Source organism: Danio rerio, chromosome 11 (assembly GCF_052040795.2).
Source record: "Danio rerio strain M-AB ecotype USA chromosome 11, GRCz13ab, whole genome shotgun sequence".
Classification (NCBI taxonomy): domain Eukaryota; kingdom Metazoa; phylum Chordata; class Actinopteri; order Cypriniformes; family Danionidae; genus Danio; species Danio rerio.
In genome coordinates, this window is record NC_141031.1 from 20,965,076 (window position 1) to 20,983,316 (window position 18,241).

The window sequence follows — 18,241 nt, forward strand, 5'->3', positions numbered from 1 at the left end:
TGTCCCACCCACCTTGTTATCTTGTTTGTAATTATTATTTTCACCTGTTCGCCTGTCTGTTTATTGGTTTGTCTTTCCTATTTATTCTCCTAGTGTGCTCTGTTCTGTGCTGGTCCGTTGTTGATTGTTTCCTTCCCTGTTGTACGTGATTTGCTGTTTCTGTTCTACAACAGTGGTTAAGTTGTGTGTCTGCCAAGTTCCAGATTCTTGAAGTCTAGTTGAGTGTATAACCATGTCGTTTTCCCCACATGGGGAGATTTTAGTTTTGTTTTTTTTTATTTTTTTTCAATAAATTTAGGCATTCATCACCCCCATTTCTTGACAACAGCATTGCTCATATACAGCTACAGTATATCACAGTGCTACAAGTCTGATATTCCTCATATATCTGGATAGAAATATATTTTGAGTGCTTAATGTACAATAAAGCAATGTTTTACATTTATTTAAACAATATATAAAGACATCACTAAGGGGGAAAAAAAAAGATAAAAGTTGGAATTGCAAGCACTCAAGTATTGACATTTGTGACTAACAGGTCCATCATAAAAGCCAACAAGAAAACAAACATAAAGATGATGAGTGGAACTAATATATGGGTCCTACGGATCGATGTGCCATAAACTAACTTCATCCTGATTCTAAGCACAGTGTGAAGCTTTACGCTCTCAGTTCTTTCACAGCCATAAACGTGCAGTCTAGACCTGCAGTGAGCAGAAAAGGTTAAAAAGGCTTAAAAGGTTTATGTGTCACAAAGGTTTATACAGCAGCAGATTTAAATACAATTACTCACAATAAACCACCAGGGATATGAATAAGAAGATAAGAAGACCCTCAACGTATTAACACAAGCAAGAATTCAGTCAGTTATGAAAAAGTGTGACAGCAAACGTGACTTTATTCAATATTTTCACCAGATGGATGTTTAGCAGATGTGTGAACGCTGTTTGTTTATACATTACTATAAAGCACTGTTCAAAGGAGAATTACAGGATATTAGAGGATTATGATTGCATGACCGAAATAATATTTGAGCCATTCCACAGTGACACACATTTGAGGAAATGTCAAATAGTTGTATTTTTCGAAGGAAAGATTAGATAAAATTGGGATTTGCACAGATGGATTTTCTGGGATTCAAACACTGACCTGTATTTCACCTCGGCGTGAAAAAAAGGAAATAAAATATGATTAAAATGTCATGACTGTTTTAAGCCACAACCACATGTGAGCTCAGAATTCAACATTTTCAGTCACAGGCTAAATGGTGAGAAGGTTGGATAATGGAAAAATGATTTAAGTGGTTAATGACAATCCTGCTTATGAACTTATGATCCACTTTAGGACAAAACATCTTTACAATGCGTTTGCTGAATATTGCATTACGCTTGTATCTACTCTACACATAATATGCATTTTTGAGTAGTTTTTTCATAAATGCTGCATTTTAAATGTTCCTTTGAAAATCTGCTCATAACTTGATGGCCAACTCTGTTTTGAATATTCATCCATTTGTGTTTGGCAATCCACAGTAATTTAATGAAAGCTAAATCTGTCTGACATTTATTGTCACGTTTTGCATAAGTACATAATTTTGGTTTGTTTAAGATGTATAAATGTGTAAAAATAAGAGAGAAAATGCTCTTTCTCTACTAATAAATAGCTTATTTCTGCTTGTTAAGTAAAGGTTAGATAAGGTTGTATATATATTTATATTTATTCATTCCTTTATTAATTTTCCTTCAGCTTAGTCTCTTTATTTATCAGGGGTTGCCACACCGGAATGAACAGCCATATAATTAGTTTTTCTGAATTATATATTAAAATATATTTATATAGGGCAACACGGTGGGTCAGTGGTTAGCACTGTCACCTCATAGCAAGAAGTTTGCTAATTCGAGTCCCAGCTGGGTCAGTTGGCATCTCTGTGTGGAGTTTGCATGTTCTTCTCATGTTCGTATGGGATTCTTCGTGGTGCTCCGGTTTCCCCCACAGTCCAAAGACATGGGCTGCGTCCGAAACTACATACTTCCATATTATATGTAGTATGCTAAAATCAGTATGCAAGCGAGTAGTTTGTCCGAATTCATGGAATTCGAAAATCAATATGCGAGAAGTACCCAGATGACTTACTACTTCCATCGAGATTCTGAAGTGCTCATCCCATGCACGATGCGCTATCCCATTCCCATTGATGCCCCACAAGAGTATTCATGAAGTGATGCAACTGACGCAGGTAGGGCACGTGACCATGACAAAATGGCAGATGTAGTATGTCCGAATTCCATTCATAATTCTCACATTCATCCTGTATAGAACGTACATTTCTAACGGCCGAGTAGTACGTTTAAATTCAAACGCAGTACCTACTGAGTAGCAGGCGGTTTCGGACATAGCCATGCACCATAGGTGAATTGAATAAACTAAATTGGCTGTACTGTATGAGTGTGTGAATGGGTGTGTAAGGGTGTTTCTCAGTACTGGGTTGCAACTGGAAGGGCATCCACTTTGTAAAACATATGCTGAATAAGTTGGCGATTCATTTCATTGTGGGGACCCCTATATATATATATATATATATATATATATATATATATATATATATATATATATATATATATGTGTGTGTGTGTGTGTGTGTGTGTGTGTGTGTGTGTGTGTGTGTGTGTGTGTGTGTGTGTGTGTGTATATATATATATATATATATATATATATATATATATATATATAAAACAAAACATTTTCCTATGCAAGGTGAGCATATTGTCTTATTGCTTTCAGTGTCAGCATCAGTTTTACTCTTAACTGGTCATCGCTGTAATTTTTTAGTCAGCTGTCCAATCACAGTGAGGAAGGGCCGGGACGAACACTACACTGACCAACTTTAGGACTATTCTTGGTACAGATTGTACAACATCAAACACAGCAATGGAAAAATGGAGGTTAGTTAATAGATCTGAACATTATATAACCCATGCCTATGGAAAGTCACCACAAGGGAAGTTAATGATTGACCATGGCCATGACCATGGCTGGATTAACTATTGCATTATTTTCCAATCAGATGTTTCCTAAGTCACTATAACTATATGCTGCATCCCAATTCACAAACTTATAATATGGCCTAAAAGTATGTACTTTTTTTGTGAAGGAAAAGTATATCATTTTGAGTGTGTAATAGAAAATTATTCAAACTTTAGGACATACTACTTCCTCATTAACAGATTGCTATGTTGCTTAGTAATGAGCCCTTGCAATCATTCACACATCATCCACATTTCTGTCATAATAAATACCTTATTGAAAAAATGCATTAGCAGGATAATGTTACCGGCTCCAGACCTAGGGGAATCTGGACGGCACAAGCCAAATCACGCACAAAACTGTAAATGATAAGGAGACAGACACGTTATAGCATTGCTCGAGTGCAGTTTAATATGTCAAAGATAATTACTTTTTTTTAAAGCTAACACATTGTACACAGTGTTCCAGAATAAAACCAAACGTATATCAATAAGATAAAATTCAAATGTGTCATGGATATCAATACACATATTACTCAATGCAATATCAATACACAATATCAATACACACTCAATGCAATGTAACTAGATTTTCTTTGTGAACAAAAGGCATTAATACATTGAACAAAAATACTTTATACACTTGAATACACTCCTCAGAATACAGTCTTGGTCTTATTTTGAGATACTCAAGTAATATTACAAGAATTATTAAAATAATACATTTCTTACTCTATCTATAACTACTGGTATAAATGCAAAAATGATGCTAATCATTATAATTAACTCAATGTAACATTTTCCTTCACAACATTTCCAATTTACATTACATCAGCATTTATATTAACACTTGTTAGTATATTTATGAGAAATGCCAACAATTTAGGATTAAATAAATTTCACTTTTACTCATTTAATAACCCTAAGTTATTGAGAAAGCCAATTATGACGTTATAAAACCAAAAATTCAGCATTAAAACATTAAACTCGTACTATCACTTATTACTATTGTGTTACTATACACTACTATACAGCGTTATGCTTTCACAAACATTTTAGAAGAGAATCAATATAAAAATATGCCCCATATTAACCTAATCTGGCTGACATTCATAACAAATGTAACAATTACAACAATTACTTAACATTAAAGAGTTTAGAAAAGGATCTAATGCATATTTCTGAATGCATACATCACTACATGCTCCGTTCACATCATTTGAGTTAACCATTAACTCATCATTAGCTTCGGCTGCTTTTGCCAACCACGAGTGGCTATAATGTTTACGATCTAATTAAACCAAAAACGAATCAATTCATAGAATCTAACATATTTTCTTAACATTTCTTAAAGTAAAGATGATAAATATTTCACACAAACCACTTTAAATGAGTGTTTATCCATACCTGTGAATGATAAGGAGACAGACACGTTATGGCATGCACTAAATTCCAGGGGTTTCATTACCACGACGTAAAATGGGCGTGGCTCGGTCGGTGTTTGGGAAACGCCCCCTTAAAAAAAAACAATACTGAGAGGTCACCGATCATGCGCAGTACAGGCTCTTTTTTAGCGCGGTCATTTCAAACAGGATGATTATGGATAAAGAACCTACCGCGGTGGATAACGAGGGAAAAAAACAATCATACAGGTTATTTTTTTGTTTTTATAATGTTATATTTTAAAGATTTCATTAGCAAAAACAGCTGACCTCGTTTTACTCCGTTTTACTGTCTCTGAGCTTTTGTACTTCCATTTTAAATCAAATAATAATGGTTGTGGTAAGATTAACCGTGTTTTTGTAGTTTAAAATATGGTATTCAGTCATGTTTAAACAAATAAATACCACATTTTCTGTAATAAATCGTGGTTAATTTTTCTTTCTCGATCTTAGTTAATTAACATAACTCATATTTATTTTCTATTTTTATTTAAAATCATCATACACAAAACAACTGAGATCAGGACAGGTATCTGATGTTAATATATACAAAAGTGATCATACATGAAACCCCTGGGATCAGGACAGGTATCTGATGTTAATGTATATAATATAAAAGTGATCATACATGAAACCCCTGGGATCAGGACAGGTATCTGATGTTACTGTATATAAAAGTGATCATTCATGAAACACCTGGGATCAGGACAGGTATCTGATGTTAACTAAAATAAAAGTAATTATACATGAAACACCTGGCATCAGGACAGGTATCTGATGCTACTGTATATGATATATAAAGTATTTGATTCAATTCAGCTCTATTTGTATAGCGCTTTTACAATGTAGATTGTGTCAAAGCAGCTTCACATAAATGGTCATAGTAACTAGAACAGTGTGGTTCAGGTTTTAGTGTTTAAGTTCAGTTCAGTTCAGTTTAGCTCAGTTCAGTGTGATTTAATCATTACTGAGAGTTCAAACACTGAAGAGCCAATTCATCGATGCGTAGCTCTACCAATCCTGAACAATGCGAGGCAGTGGCGACAGCGGAAAGGGAAAAAAAACTTCATCTGATGGGAGTGAAGAAAAAAAACCTTGAGGGAACCAGACTCAGTTGGGCACGACCATTTTAATTTCTCCGCTGGCCAAAAGTCTTGTGCAGAGCTTCATTCGCCGTGGTTAAGGCTGGAAGATGGCCTCAGCGAAGACTCGTCTGTCCCTGGGACGTCGCTGGAATCAGACTAATGTTCTCCACTCCCCACGACCATCAGCGCAACAGCAGCTCAGGATATGGCCTGGTCCCGGATATGGTATCCTTGGGATCATCAGGTCGCTGGTCTTGGATCCAATCAGTGACTCTGCATAATCTGAGGACCTCGGGATGAGTATCCCCAGGTGAAAATAGAGAATAAAGAGAATAATTAGCGTAGCTGCTGTTCATAGTGTATATAAGCAAGATGCAGAAGCCTGTGTGGAACCCGCTAGGTGATGCATTGAGTGTATGCTTTACTAAACAGATAGGTCTTTAATCTAGTTTTGAACTGGGAGAGTGTGTCTGAGCCTCGGACGTTATCAGGAAGGCTATTCCAGAGTGTAGGAGCCATGAAAGAGAAGGCTCGACCTCCTTTACTTGATTTTGCTATTCTAGGTACTACCAGAAGCCCTGAATTTTGAGATCTTAAAGAGCGAGTTGGTTTGTAGCGAGACAGAAGGTTGGTTAGATAAACAGGAGCTCGATTATTTAGAGCTTTATAGGTGAGAAGTAATATTTTAAATTCAATCCGAAACTTAACAGGCAGCCAGTGTAAGGAAGATAAAATTGGGGTGATATGATCATATTTTCTAGACCTGGTCAGAACTCTGGCTGCTGCATTTTGTACTAATTGAAGTTTGTTAATAGAGGATGCTGGGCAGCCAGCAAACAGAGCATTACAGTAATCCAGTCTCGAAGTCGTAAAAGCATGAACTAGCTTTTCTGCATCTGAGATGGATAGCATATTACGTAATTTAGCAATATTTCTCAGATGAAAGAAGGCAGTTTTTGTGACATGGGATATATGGTTTTTAAAAGTTAGAAAGTTAGATTGCTGTCTAATATGACACCCAGATCTTTTATAGTAGAGCTAAAACTAACTTTGTATCCCTCTAATTGTAAATTGAGTTGCGAGATCATTTGTTTGCGAGATTTAGGCCCAATAAGTAATAATTCTGTTTTGTCTGAGTTTAAGAGAAGAAAATTGTTGGTCATCCAGTCTTTAATGTCTTTGATACACTCAGTTTAGAAAGTTCAGACGTCTCGTCAGGTTTAGTTGAAATATATAATTGAGTATCATCTGCATAGCAGTGAAAGCTGATCCCATGTCTTCTAATAATGTCTCCCAGAGGTAGCATGTAAATTGTAAACAGTAAAGGGCCTAAAACTGATCCTTGAGGCACCCCATACTTTACTGGGCTGACTTGTGAAGGCTGTCCATTAATATTCACAAACTGGTAGCGGTCAGTTAAGTATGACTTAAACCATTGTAGAGCCTGTCCCTGGACACCTGTAGACTTTAAGCGATTTATGAGGATATTGTGGTCAATGGTGTCAAATGCCACACTAAGATCGAGTAAAACTAATAGCGAGACGCACCCTCGGTCAGCAGCTAAGAGTAAATCATTGGTTATTTTCACTAAGGCGGTTTCTGTACTGTGGTGAGCCCTGAAACACTTCAAAAATATTGTTTGTTTGCAGAAAAGAGCATAATTGAGTTGAAACAACTTTTTCTAGTATTTTAGACATAAATGGAAGATTTGAAATAGGCCTATAGTTAGCTAAGTTGTTGGGGTCTAGTTGCGGTTTCTTAATAATAGGCTTAATAACAGCTAGCTTGTAAGAGTTTGGAACATGGCCTATAGATAAAGAAGAGTTGATAATGTTAAGAAGAGGTTCTCCTATAGCAGGTAGCAGCTCTTTCAGTAATTTTGTTGGAATTGAATCCAGCACACACGTAGCTGGTTTAGAGCTATTTATAATTTTCACTAACTCTTCATGTTCTATGATGTTGAAGCAGTGTAGGTTATTATTATGATTCAATGAAATATTTACAGGATTTGGAGTATAAGCCGGTGCAGAAAGTTTGGCATCTCCTATTTTCTGTCTAAAGCCTTCTATTTTATTACTGAAAAAATTCATGAAGTCATCACTACTAATTTGCGGTGGAGTAGTTTGTTCCAAGGATGACCGATTATTTGCTAATTTAGAGATGGTGTTAAATAAAAATCTAGGATTGTTATGATTATTTTCTATCAGTTCGCGCAGGTGCTCGGTCCTGGCAGATTTTAAAGCCCTCCTATAGCTGGACATACTGTCTTTGTACGCAATTTTAAAGACCTCTAAATTAGTTTTTTTCCATTTACGTTCCAGGGCGCGGGTTGCTGTTTTGAGCGCACGAGTATGACTATTATACCATGGTATAGTTTTAATCTCTCTAGCCTTTTTTAATTTGATGGGTGCCACAGTATTTAGTGTGCTAGTAAAGATGGCATCCATACTGCTGGTTACTACATCAAGATCATTTGAGTTTGCGGGTGCATTACGAAATAGAGAGAGATCAGGTAAGTTATTTATAAATTCATCTTTAGTTGACGGAACAATAGTTCTACTAGGGCGGAGTATTGGAGCGGGTTTGCTGATTTCAGGTAAACACAGCTTATATAGTAAGAGGTAGTGATCTGTAATATCATCACTTTGTGGTATAATGTCTACGTCAATAACCTCGATTCCATAAGACAGAATTAGATCTAATGTATGCTTTAAGCGATGGGTTGGACCCACAACGTTTTGCTTTATCCCAAGTGAGTGTATTAAATCCATAAACGCGAGCCCTAATGAATCATTAGCGTCATCTATGTGGATGTTAAAGTCACCTACAATTAGCATTTTATCAGTTTTGACTAGTAAGTCAGAAATAAAATCAGAAAATTCTTTTAGAAATTTGACATAGGGTCCTGGGGGTCTATATATGGTGATTAAAGCGAGAGATAACATAGGTTTTTGCATAGTATCTGGAAGCTGAACATTAAGCGATAATACTTCAAAGGAGCTAAACATAAGTCCGTTTCTCTGTTTAATATTAAGGAAATCAATAGAGATTGATGCAACTCCACCACCACGACCAGTTTGACGAGCCTCATGTTGATATAGGAATCCTGGAGGAGTTGCTTCATTTAAGCTAATATAGTCATTTTGTTTCAGCCAGGTTTCAGTGAGACAGAGTGCATTAAGATTGTCTTCTGTTATTATTTCATTAATGATAAGTGCTTTAGGTGCAAGTGACCTGATGTTTAGGAGACCAAGTTTTACGAAATTTGTATTTTCACTTTCAACTGGTTTTTCTGGTTTGATTCTTACTAGATTTTTTTCTGGAGCACACAGTACGTTTATTTCTTAATCTAATAATACGAGGAACAGACACAGTCTCTATAGGATTTGCCAGATATGCGTTACTGATGTTTAAGTGGGGTGAACAAGAGTCTAGGTGGCTATAATGTGAATTTTGTGAATTTTTACCTGCTAGTCAGATGGTGCGAAGTAATCTGGAGATGTTGTCCGACGGGAGTTCAGCTCCGGCTCGACTGGGGTGCAGGCCGTCAGGACGGAAGAGCCTAGGACGCTCCCAGAAAAGATTCCAGTTATTAGCAAAGAGCAATTTCTGTTCTTTACACCATGTTATTAGCCATTCATTCAGAGCTAAAAGTCTACTGAACCTTTCATTTCCTCGGCGGTAGGTAGGAAGCGGCCCAGAAACGATGATCTGCGTGGCGGGCGAGGTGCGTCGAACCGTCTCGATCAGGCTCCTGAAGTCCTTCTTCAGGATCTCCGACTGCCGGAGCCCGGTGTCGTTTGTCCCCACGTGGAGGACAACGGCACCAGGGCTCTCGGCAGCGCCCAGGATGGTTGGAATCTGTGTAGAAATAATTCTCACACGGGCACCAGGAAAGCAGAAAGTACGTACTTTATTACCTTTTGAGTAGGCGGCACGGACGTGACGAACGATCGAGTCGCCGATGATGGCCACATCGGGACCCGACTCAAGGAGAGGGGAGAAACGGTTCTCCGTGGAGATCTCGAACACGGGAGGAGACGTTCTGCCCCGAGATCTGGGAAGCACCTTGCGCGGCTGCACCCAGGCGCCGTGGTAGCCGGGTGTCGGCGTGAACGACGCCTGGCTGAGCCGCGCCCCGGGTGCGCTGGGCCTGGACAGAGAAGGACGCGGGGTTGAGGTAGAGGGAATGATGTGGTTGTAATTTCCACGTACCTTAGGTGATGAGACGGCCTTAGCATTAGGTACAACAAGAAGTTGTTCCCGTAGCCGCGACCGTCTCACCACCAGCGCGCAGATCTGGGACTCCACTTCTTCCAGCTCCAGCTCCAACGCCTCCATCGATGCTTCTCCTGCACACAAGGACAGAGACGGAAGCGACATTTTACGGGGTAAAGAGCAAAGCCAGTAAGTCAAAAGTGTATGTAAAAAGAGGTCGGTAGCTTTAGCTGACCAGCGGCGCTAGCAGGCTAAAGCTACAAACAACAGGCGGATGCTCGAGGGACAGACCGTTTTTAAGCAGTTTTGTTTGTATAAATGTATTAAGGGTTTGGCCACCCTAAGTAGGAGAGACAAATACTTAGCGAATGAGGAAGAATTTTTGACACAAAAGCCGTGGGATCGGGACAGGTATCTTAAGTTATAACAGTATTAATGTAATCTGAGAGGTATCTTAAGTTAATTTGTTTAATATAACATACACTGACTTCACATGAAACACCTGCAAACAGGACAGCTATTTTGTACTGCATATAAAAGGCATTGGACACGAAACCCCTGCGAATACGTACAGGTATCTGAATCAAACGGCTGTTTTCACAATCTGCGCATGATCCGTGACCTATGCAAATTCACAGATAGGCCACGCCCACCCGATGACGTAGTAGCAGTTACGCTGTACTGAAACCCCTGGAAAAAAGTGCCTGCCGACACGTTATAGCATTGCTCGAGTGCAGTTTAATATGACCTCGAGCTGCCGGTCTCCTAGGTAACCCACTAACGCGCCACACTGCCCTATACAGGTGTGGTGGTGAACTACCTGAATCATTTCATTTACTCACAAGAACTAGAACAGGAATAAAACAAAAAAATGAGGTAAAGGGTGAGAGGGGGGGTTAACTTTTTCTTTAAATCACATAATATAAAATAATATCCCTCTATCCGTCACAATAATCTTCCATTCAAGAGTCTTTCATGCAGGAAAATCTCCTCAGGTCTTTGGATAATTTTGCATTCAGACGTTAATGTCCAAACAAGTCTTGATATACAGATTGTTCACATTGTTGTTGCAGATAAAATATAACATGGAAATGTAATTTAATATATTCCAGTTGGATAAATATTAATTAACAGTCATTCAAACATCTTTACCGAATCCTCTCTACTTGGCGGTTGGTCTTGCGCATCCACCATGTTTGTAGTTTGTTTACATTTTTGTAGTTTTAATCAAATTTTTGTCCCACACGCAATGAAATGTGGCCAATATTAGCAGTTAGAGTCCGGACGCTTCTACACTTCAAATTTTAAGTGGTAATAGTCAACCATCCAGGAATCATTGGCATACTCTATTCAACATACTATGATTTGAGACATACTAATTCTATTTTCGAATACTATTTAGGGTGGATAGTATGCGAATTGCGATGCATTAATAGTCGTCCTCACACAGTCATCTTCGTCTAAAGAATCCCCCCTTCCTCCCCCATTCCTCCCCCTTTTTCCTAGATTGGGTGGCATGATGGCCCAGTGGTTAGCACTGTTGCCTCGCAGCAAAAACATCACTAATTCTAATTCTCACTAGGCCAGTCGATGCTTCTGTGCAGAGTTGACATAGTCTCCCGGTGTTGGCGTGGGTCTCCCACGGGTCTTCTGGTTTCCTCCCACAGACCAAAGACATCCAACATAAGTAAATTGACTAAACCAAATTGGCACCATATTCAAGTTCTTATCCAACAGTATTTTTCCCTCATAAAGCAATTCATCATTAGCCACAAATAAGTGGGAGAGTTCTCGAGATCTACCTAAACTCAATCTCCCCTCTCGCCCTAAACATGAGGGAGCCCTGGGCTCGAGGATCTTTTGAGCTCAGGCCTCTCTCTCAGGACAGCATGTCACACAAGCTTACAATCAATCATCAGCTAAATGTAATCAGCTAATCAGTGTGTGTGTGTGTGTGTGTGTGTGTTTAAGTATGTATAAATGGAGATCTATTATTTAGTTTGTCCTCTTGAGGTAGATCAACAAGATTTATCACCCCATTTCCCTGGCAATTTGCTGAAAGAAAAAAAGAAACAATTTTATAAGAGTGCAAGGGTACAAATCCAGCAAGCAGTTATGGATTTACAGTAACTGTCACTCCCGACACTGATTTATGATAACAGTGCAATCTGTAATACTTCTAAAAATTACAGAGATCAACCAGCTTTACTGCATTCTTTTACAATAGCTACTAACACTGACCATTGCTGTTTTTATAGTTTCATATAGTGATCATAAAATTGACAGCAGCCGCTGTGGTATTCACAACTCTACACTCACAATAATCCAGACCCATATGACCCTCCACATTCACGGCTGTGTGATTTAGTGGCTTGTGGTGTTCACAGAGAAAGCCAAAGGTCTTTTGTCTCTTTAAGTGTTGAACATCATCAGTCATGACACTGAACTGATAGGAGAGACAGAAGAAAGATAACTGTGCTGTCCTGTTATGATGTCTGCAAATGGAGTGTGAAAGGCTTCTTTTGGCTGCATCATTTCATGGCAGAAAACAGCTCTGCGTTAAGAAACTTGATGCTCTCCAAAGCATTTCTGTCACATGCATCAAAACACACTGGTAACATCAACCATGCTTCAAAATGTTTCTTCCATGGCCTTCAAAATGTTAATAATAATCAATATTGTTGTTCTTGGTTTGACCATGTAATAAAATTAAGAGTAGGATGATGCCTGCTTATCAAACTCATTCATTCATTTTCCTTCGGCTTAGTTTCTAATTTATCAGTGATCACCACAGTGGAATGAACTGCCAATTATTCCGGCATATGTTCTACACAGTAGATGCCCTTCCAGCCACAAAACAAGAACTGGAAAACTCCCATACACTCCCTCATTACACACACTCATACACTGTAGCCAATTTTGTTTATCCAATTCACCAGGCGCCTCATGCATCAACGCTGCACAAAACTTTGCTTACGCCCGGTTTTATGGTCATGTTTGGATTTATTAATGATGAAATTAACGTGAGAATGTGCATTGGTTCGCGCCAACTTCATATCTGTCAAACGTGTATTTCTTGTGTGTATTTGTTTTATTTCCATTGGCGACTCCAAGAGGCAATTATGTTAAATTGCACACTACAAAGTGTCGCACCAACACGTGGAAAAAAACATTGCTATTAATTTATAATTGATAAAATGGGTTAATTGAACCAGTATTTTATTTAATTTTTTTCCAATTATGTGATTTAGAACATATAAAAGCATTTGCAAATGTATACAACCCTTAGTCTATGGCAATGGCAGTCTTGGCCTTATTAAAGGACATTGTCAATGGGCGAATCCGAAGGAAATGCCTTTTTAGGGATCTTCAAGAGTTCACACTTAGCTGATGATTGATAATAAAACTAGTTTGGCGTGCTGTCCCGGGAGAGAGCCCTGAGCTTATAAGATCCTCGAGCCCTGGGCTCCGTCCCGTTGCAAGGCAAGAGGGGAGTTTGAGCTCAGGTAGATCTCGATGACTCCCCCTCTTGTTTGTTGTAGCTAAGTGTCAGATATGGATGCTGAAAGGTGTACTCAGAGTTTAGCTAAAGTATTTGGATTAACTGTTTAGAGTGCTTGTTTTTGAACTGTGGGAGGAAACCGGAGGACCCAGGGAAAACCCACGCGACCATGGGGAGAACGAGCAAACTCCGCACAGAAATGCCGTCTGGTTTGAAAAGGAATTAAACCAGGGGCATTCTTGCAGTGAGGCAACAGCGCTAATCGCTGGCCACCATGACGCCCGTTTGAAAGGAGGGAAAGTAGGGTTGGGTGGGAGGGTTTCTTCAAGATGAAGATATCGAGATGAGAAAACTCTGGGTATTTATAGTGAGTTAAGGATCGTCTGATAGGATAATCAGTCGTTAGCTAAATTTGGAACAGCTGTGAAAAATCATAAGCACGTGGTCCTCTCAAAATTTGTTTATAAGTAAACTTTACAAAGTGATTTTCTGGATTTTCTAATTCCGAAGGATAAACTTGCAAAAAACACCGTTTTTCTCCTGTCTACCTCCCGATAGGAGCAAGTTTCTCTTCTTGCTTTTGCCATTGCTTTTTCATTGGGTTTTGACAAAGTTGAGTTATGAGCATATTTATACATGAGAGCAACATGCTCGTGCATGTTGCGCTCAGTTTCACGTTAATTCGGATGTACGAAGAGAATATGCGTGGGATTCCGCGAACGCAGGGTTTTATACATCTGAATTTTTTACTGCGTATGCACATTTATAGCTTTGTGCGTATGCAATGTTTTAGTATTAATTCAACGTAAGTGTTTGTACATGAGACCCCTGTACTGTATGTCTTTGGACTGTGGGTGAAACTCATGCAAACATGGAGAGAACATGCAAACTATACACAGAAATGCCAACTAGTTAAGCCAGTACCTTCCTGCTGTGAGGCGACAGTGCTAACCACTGAGTCACTGTGCTGTCCTGCCTATCGAACTATTTGGTATTTATTATTTCAATTTACCCTGCAGTCATTATCCTCAAATTAATTTAAGGGGGATATTTTCATTAGCTATGCTAAATGTTGACAAATAATACATAAGCAGGGTACATACATTCAGCAGGGTAGTCCAGGCACACATAAATAATAGTCTCTTTACTTGCTCTGCTCTATAATCAATGTAGCAGCAGCATAGCAGATCTAAAAAATATAAATACAATTATTGCAGCTTACAAATATGTGTCCTCAAATAAAAAAAGAAAAACTTTACAATAGTGTCTTTCAGAAAGAAATAGAAGAGAGAAAATATCCATTTGATGCAAAAAGTGAATAATACAAAGTATAGCTTTAGGTAGCTAGTATAAATCTACACACACACACACACACACACACACACACACACACACACTATATATATATATATATATATATATATATATATATATATATATATATATATATATCAAAAATGTTATAGTAAAAAAAAATCCTATCACATGCAACCAATCAAAAGACATTTAAGATAGCTGGTTACTAGTCCTAAAAACTAGGATAATTCATCAACAGGAATTAGGAGAACACAAAGGTTTAAAGTCTCTTATCTCCACAATCAGAAATATAGTAAGAAAATGAAAGGCCACAGTAACAGTTCTTGTGAAGGAAAGATATACTAGACCAGGAAAAATATGTGAAAGGCAAAGGCGAAAAATGGTTAGAATGGTCACAGACAAACCACAGACCACCTCCAAAGATCTCCAGGAACATCTTGCTGCTAATAATGTCATTGTACATCGCTCATCTGGACAATCCTGAATTGTTTTGGAAAAATGTGGACAGATGCCACAACCATAGGAGCTTTGCATGGCAGAAAAAACACAGCACTCCAGGAGAAGGACCTGCTACCTACTGTAAAATATGGTGGGGGCTCCATCCTTCTGTGGCGAAGTATGGCCAGCACAGGTACTGGAAACATTGTCAGAGTTGAAGGTATCATGGATTCCACCCGTTATCAGCAGATTCTGAAGAACAATGTTTAGGAATCAGCCAAGAGGCTGAAGTTGTGACAGGGTTGAATGTTTTAGCAGGACAATTACCTAAAGCACATTTCCAGACCTACCAAGGAATTAATGCTCAGACACAATACAAAGTTCTAGAAGGGCCAACCCAGCCCCCAGACTTCATCGAAAATCTATGGATTAATTTGAAAAGGGCCTTTTATTCTTGGCACCCATCAAACCTGATTGGACTTAACGGGAGAATTTTTGCTAGGAAGAATGGCCCAAAATGCCTCCAGCAAGAATTCAGGGACTTAAGACCCATGCACACAGAGACATTTTTTGCTCGCGTTTTCCGTCGACGTTTAACGCCTCGTGACTAAATAAAAGGCCGTCAATGTGATTGTGCACACCAACGCGCAAAACGGCAGGCGCACAAGCGTCATTAAAAAAAAAAAATGCCTCATGCTTGTTTTTTTGCTTTGACGCGCCATGTCAAAACCTTCTCCACCAACAAGATCGGCACTTTTGTTCATGTGCACGGAGCTGCTGAAGTTACAGTAAACAGCAGTTGGAGGCGCTCAAGTGCAAAACTATCAATGCGAGCGCACATTGAAGAAGATGCCCAGAGGCGATATGAACATGGAGCTGCTTATTGTTCTTATGAACACTAATCATTTCTTCATCGCTAGAGCTGGAGCTGCTGCTTGAACCATCCATGCTTGTTCGAGTCACCAGTAACTTTAACAACAAGCGTGTGAACTTCCTCTCCTCCTCTTCTTTTGTGTTATAAGCGGGTGTCAGAAGCTTAAAGTTGTGCAGCGCCATCTAATGTCAAAAGAGATTTTGCATACTCTTCAGCTTGATGCCAGAGAAAATCATTTGGGTTTGAATTCTGAAAAACGTCTCGTAAAACGCTGACAATAAACAAAACGAAAAGCGTCCCGGTGTGTAGGAGCCTTTAGCCTGGGCTATAAGAAGCTTCTACAGGCTGATGTTTCAGCAAAAGGTGGCTGTACAACAAATCAATGTCATTATTCTGTTGGGGTGTCCACATTTTTGTACCTGTCTGTTTTTGTTAAGACTTAAATTGCTTTACTGTACATCTGTTGATTAAATAATTGTTATAAATGTATTATTCTGAATATATATTCAGGTATTCTTTAAAGTAACTTTATTAACTTGAACAGTCTAATGTAGCATTTTCATCTGTCTAAAAGTAGTATGATATATTAACAACTAAATGAAAAATCATCATTACCTGCAGTTTCTAAACTCATTTTACTTTTGTATAGGTTAGAAAAGTGCATGTATTACATGTATTTATTCATTTTTTGTTTCACTTTTAACTACCATTATAGTCTAAATAAAATGAAATAATAATAACATTTGAATGTTTTATTGATTATTAAAAAAAGGAAAAAAGAGAAAATAAATTAAGTTTTCGGTTAACATTATTCAGAGGTTTACAGGTAAAATTCATGCATTCATTCTCATTCAAAACCAACACCACGCATTAAAAGGGTAAGCAGAGTGTTGAAATGAGGTGGCATGGTAGCTCAGTGGTTAGCACTGTAGCGTCACAGCAAGAAGGTTGCTAATTTAAGTCCAGGCTGGGTCAATTGGCATTTCTGTGTAGAGTTTGCATGTCCTCTCCGTGTTCGTGTGGGCTTCTTCCGGGTGCTCCGGTTTCCCCCACAGTCCAAAGACAACTAAATTAAACTAACTAAATTGTCCATATTGTATGAGTGAGTGTGTGTGTGTGTGTGTGTGTGTGTGTGTGTGTGTGTGTGTGTGTGTGTGTGTGTGTGTGTGTGTGTGTGTGTGAATGAGTTTGTATGGGAAAATGAAAAGAACGAATATTGAAATGAACACAACGCAGCTGCACAGATTCAGATTTAATACCTCACATCACTGAGTGTTAAATAATGCACCAAAAACTGACTCAATAATACACGTCTGCATAAGTGCTTTCTCTTTTGCCTGAGGTAATATGAAAAATCTTTTTTCTCAAAAAACCCACACACCCAGCAGAGATGAGCCCCTAGATTTACTCTCCTCATTACTTATGTAGAACTTTTAATTTCCTGGGAATTTAGGGCTGTTATTGCAACAAACATACAGACAACGTCACAGTAGGCAATCACTCTGGGCAACGCAGCATGACAAAGACACAAAGCACACAGCAGCATCACCACACACACACGTGTGTGTGTGTGTGTGTGTGTGTGTGTGTGTGTGTGTGTGTGTGTGTGTGTGTGTGTGGTCCTACTATTCACTACCCACATAAAAAATAATAATTTAAAGTGAATACTGCAGTGCTTTTAACCATACTATGGTAAAGTGTATTTTAGTATTTAAAATGCTAATGAATTACACTAGAGCATTAACTATAGTGAAGTAATGAACTAACAAATACTGAAGTATTCTTGAGTTTTTACTACAGTAAGTGGTGGGGTACTATTGTATCACTCAAAAACACTATAGTGTGACCAAATGTTCCCACAAGTATACCAAAACCAGTATTTCTGACCTTGTTTGGACATTTCCTTTGCCCACATGATGAAAATATTTCATAAGTCATACAGATTGAAGTATGTGAAAATGTAAAATTGCAGAATGTTTTCTGTGAGAGATGTGTCCCAAAATGTGTGTGTGCATGTGCATTACACCAGCTGCTTATACTGGCTAAACACACTGGCTACCATCCATCACTTCATTGATTGGTGTTGAGAATCACCTATGCTTTGAAAAAATGGGGCAAATGAAGTGTGTGCCATGGACTGGATTGATTTCAATCAAAGGTCCTCACAACAGTACTATAATGAATATGTCGTGAGTCTCTGAGGAAATTCTGCGCACTGTTTTGTTTTCTCTGGGGAGCAGGTTGATGATCTCATTACTGGGTTAATTATAGTCAGAGAAGGTTTCTATGTAAAAAGGTGCTATCGAAATGATATAAAAAGGTATTGGTTTGTCCTTGTATTA

The 18,241-nt window shown here is 38.5% G+C and overlaps 1 protein-coding gene across 11 annotated transcripts; it reads right to left on the reverse strand.

Annotated features, from left to right (window-relative positions):
• Nucleotides 1-3,409: 3,409 nt before the first annotated feature.
• LOC147841758 (uncharacterized) lies at nt 3,410-16,037 on the reverse strand. 11 transcript variants are annotated; one of them, XM_087273693.1, is made up of 5 exons: nt 15,376-16,037; nt 15,166-15,277; nt 9,835-9,902; nt 9,215-9,703; nt 3,410-9,112 (listed from the first exon to the last, which is right to left on the reverse strand). In XM_087273693.1, the coding sequence occupies exons 2-5, from the start codon at nt 15,250-15,252 to the stop codon at nt 9,025-9,027; spliced, it is 732 nt and encodes a 243-aa protein (XP_087129819.1). In that variant the 5' UTR covers nt 15,253-15,277; nt 15,376-16,037; the 3' UTR covers nt 3,410-9,024. The 11 variants fall into 11 exon arrangements, with proteins under 11 accessions (XP_087129819.1, XP_087129818.1, XP_087129814.1 ...); XM_087273692.1 differs by having other exon boundaries at nt 3,410-5,832; nt 9,018-9,112; nt 9,215-9,902; XM_087273688.1 differs by having other exon boundaries at nt 3,410-5,832; nt 9,018-9,703; nt 15,353-16,037.
• Nucleotides 16,038-18,241: the final 2,204 nt, after the last annotated feature.

Coding starts and splice junctions, on each gene's coding strand:
- LOC147841758 (XM_087273685.1), bottom strand. CDS start 9,891: ATGGAGGCGTTGGAGCTGGAGCTGGAAGAAGTGGAGTCCCAGATCTGC.